General features: G+C 48.6%; 1 protein-coding gene across 2 annotated transcripts in view; it reads left to right on the top strand.

Moving 5' to 3' along the window:
* Positions 1-1551: 1551 nt before the first annotated feature.
* Positions 1552-2500, top strand: part of LOC122258405 (aquaporin AQPAe.a) — a 52009-nt gene continuing 51060 nt past the window's right edge. The window contains exon 1 of one of the 2 annotated variants that reach the window (XM_043024333.2): positions 1552-2076. In XM_043024333.2, the coding sequence (XP_042880267.1) occupies positions 1861-2076 (216 nt within the window). In that variant the 5' untranslated portion in view covers positions 1552-1860. The remainder of the gene's footprint in view (positions 2077-2500) is intronic. The other variant, XM_043024332.2, reaches the window with a different exon arrangement.

Below are 2500 nucleotides of genomic sequence, written 5' to 3'. Positions count from 1 at the left end.
GAGAGGAATGAGACGAATGAAGGAATTAATGAGAAACGCACTAATGGTGAAAGGAAAGGAGGGAAAGGAGAGAGAAGAAAGAAAAAAACAAAACAAAAATAAAACACGAAAGAGAAAGAGATAAAGAGATATAAAGGGAGAGTGAGAATGTGTATGTGTGTGTGAGATAGATAGATAGATAGATAGATAGATAGATAGAGAGAGAGAGAGAGAGAGAGAGAGAGAGAGAGAGAGAGAGAGAGAGAGAGAGAGAGAGAGAGAGAGAGAGAGAGAGAGAGAGAGAGAAAGAGAGAGAGTGAGGACGAGAAGACAAAGACGAGAGAGAGAGCGAAAGAGAAGACGAAGAAGAGGTAGAGGATAAGGGAGGAGGAGAAAGAGCAAGCGGAGACGTTCGGTGGCGAATCAACCCCGCAGAGTTAATCCTCCAATCAAAGGCAATTTATGAATACATTCCCTAATGCAGTGTTGATTACTGTGGAAATACGGATGTCGGATAATGAGGGACGATTCATGAGTAAGTACTGATGAGTAACGAGTTTGTGAGTGAAAGGTGAAAGAGCCACAGAGAGCGGGCGGAGGGGGAGGGAGAAAATAGTTAAATTCTTTAAAAAATACGGTGCCAACTCGACGCCAGACGAGGTGACGGAAAAGGTTAATGAGTGTGTTATAGAAGACTGGCAGCCATCACTCACACTGAAATCCTAGCTATGCCATGTTGCAACGCAGAGAAATTGCAACGGGTGTGTTGTTGCGCCTGCATAGGTCATCCTCGTCAACGTTGCCAGGGGAGCGCGATGATTGGCGGACTGGCCTTGTGACGTCATCATAATCTATGACGTCAAGGGGGAAGAGGATTTAGTGAAACTATTTATTAATGATATGTTTTAATACTTCCCTGTTAGAAAAAAAAGAAAGATTGACTATTGATAACGAAAGTTTTGAACTGAAAGAATGACTGTCCTGTGCCCAATGCAACATCGTCACCCCCACCCCCCTCCTACTCCACTATCTTCCCATGCCCTCTCCCCCTCCCCTTCCTTCCCCCCAACATCTCCGTAATTTCTTTAATCCTTCCCCCTCCTTCCCCTCCATCCCCACTCCTACCTCCCCTTCTTCCCCCACCAAGTGCCTCCCCCTCTTTCCCCAAATCCTACTACTCCTCCCCCACTAACCCCCAACCCGCCTTCTTCCCCACTAACCCCTAACCCCCCTTCTTCCCCCACTAACCCCTAACCCCCTTCTTCCCCCACTAACCCCTAACCCCCCTTCTTCCCCCACTAACCCCTAACTCCCTTCTTCCCTCACTAACCCCTAACCCCCCTTCTTCCCCCACTAACCCCAACCCCAACTCCATTTCTCCCCCCCTCACAAACCTCCAACCCAAACTCCTCCTCCTTTCCCCTCCAACTCCCTCTCCCTCCTACCCCAACCAACTCCCTCCCTCCACTCCCCTCCCCCTCCCCTCCCCTCCTCCTCTCGGTCTCGCCACAGCAGCAGCAGCGGGCGCGACACAGCGTGGAGGGCGCGGGGTAATAAATAGAGGGCGGCTTCGAAAACCTGGTCAGTCTGCCCGTGACTGTCACACCGAAGACACCGACGCAGGGAGTCTCTTCTCGTGCCTTTTTTTCCCTCGCGTTCTCTCACAAACTCTCTACTTTCCATAATCCCCCTTGGGACTCGATCTCGTGAGCTGTCGTATTGAGGGGAAAGAAAAAAAGGATATTAAAAGAAGAGAGAAGAGGGAGGAAAGAACAAACTAAAGCTTAGAGGGGAAATAAGGAAAACCTCGACGACCAGGGAAAAAAAAAAAAAAAAAAAAAAACACGCCCTCCCGCAAGAGAAGAGCAAGAATCCACCATCATGGGCAAGATTAAGGACATGAAGGAATACATCGGCACGGGAGAGCTTCTGAATGACCGGCGCGTGTGGAAAGCCTTCCTGGCGGAGTTCCTGGGCACGATGTTCCTGGTGTTCATCGGTTGCGGTTCCTGCATCGGCTCCTGGACCGAAGGCTACGCCCCCAGCGTCGTCCAGATCGCCCTCGCCTTCGGGGTCACGGTGGCGTCCATCGCGCAGGTAAGGAAGGGCGTATGTGGGTGATGCTCTGGAAGGAAGGAAGGAAGGAATTCTGTGGCTGGAATTTTGACTTTTGACTAGAAGGAGGGAGAAGGAGAACTAGATGGAAGGTTTCAGAATTTTGACTTTTGACTAGAAGGAGGGAGAAGGAGAACTAGAAGGACGGTTTCAGATTGTAGGAAGGGCGCATCTGTGGCCGGAATTTTGACTTTTGATTTGTAGGTTTCAGATTGTAAGAAATATATGTGTATTGAAGGTATAGTGAGATTCTAAGATGTGTGGAGTTCCCAGGTAAAGAAAGATGTCTGTGGCTGATGACTTTTGACCAATGGGAAGGAGATAAGGAATAGGAAGAAAGTTTGATTGATTTATGGATAAAATTTATTTGGATAGAATTACATAACCTAAATTAGCCGAGCTCCTC

This window comes from Penaeus japonicus, unplaced genomic scaffold (genome assembly GCF_977035675.1).
Source record: "Penaeus japonicus unplaced genomic scaffold, GWHDUDI00000001_assembly GWHDUDI00000013, whole genome shotgun sequence".
Lineage (NCBI taxonomy): Eukaryota > Metazoa > Arthropoda > Malacostraca > Decapoda > Penaeidae > Penaeus > Penaeus japonicus.
This window is presented reverse-complemented; position numbering and strand designations above follow the sequence as displayed.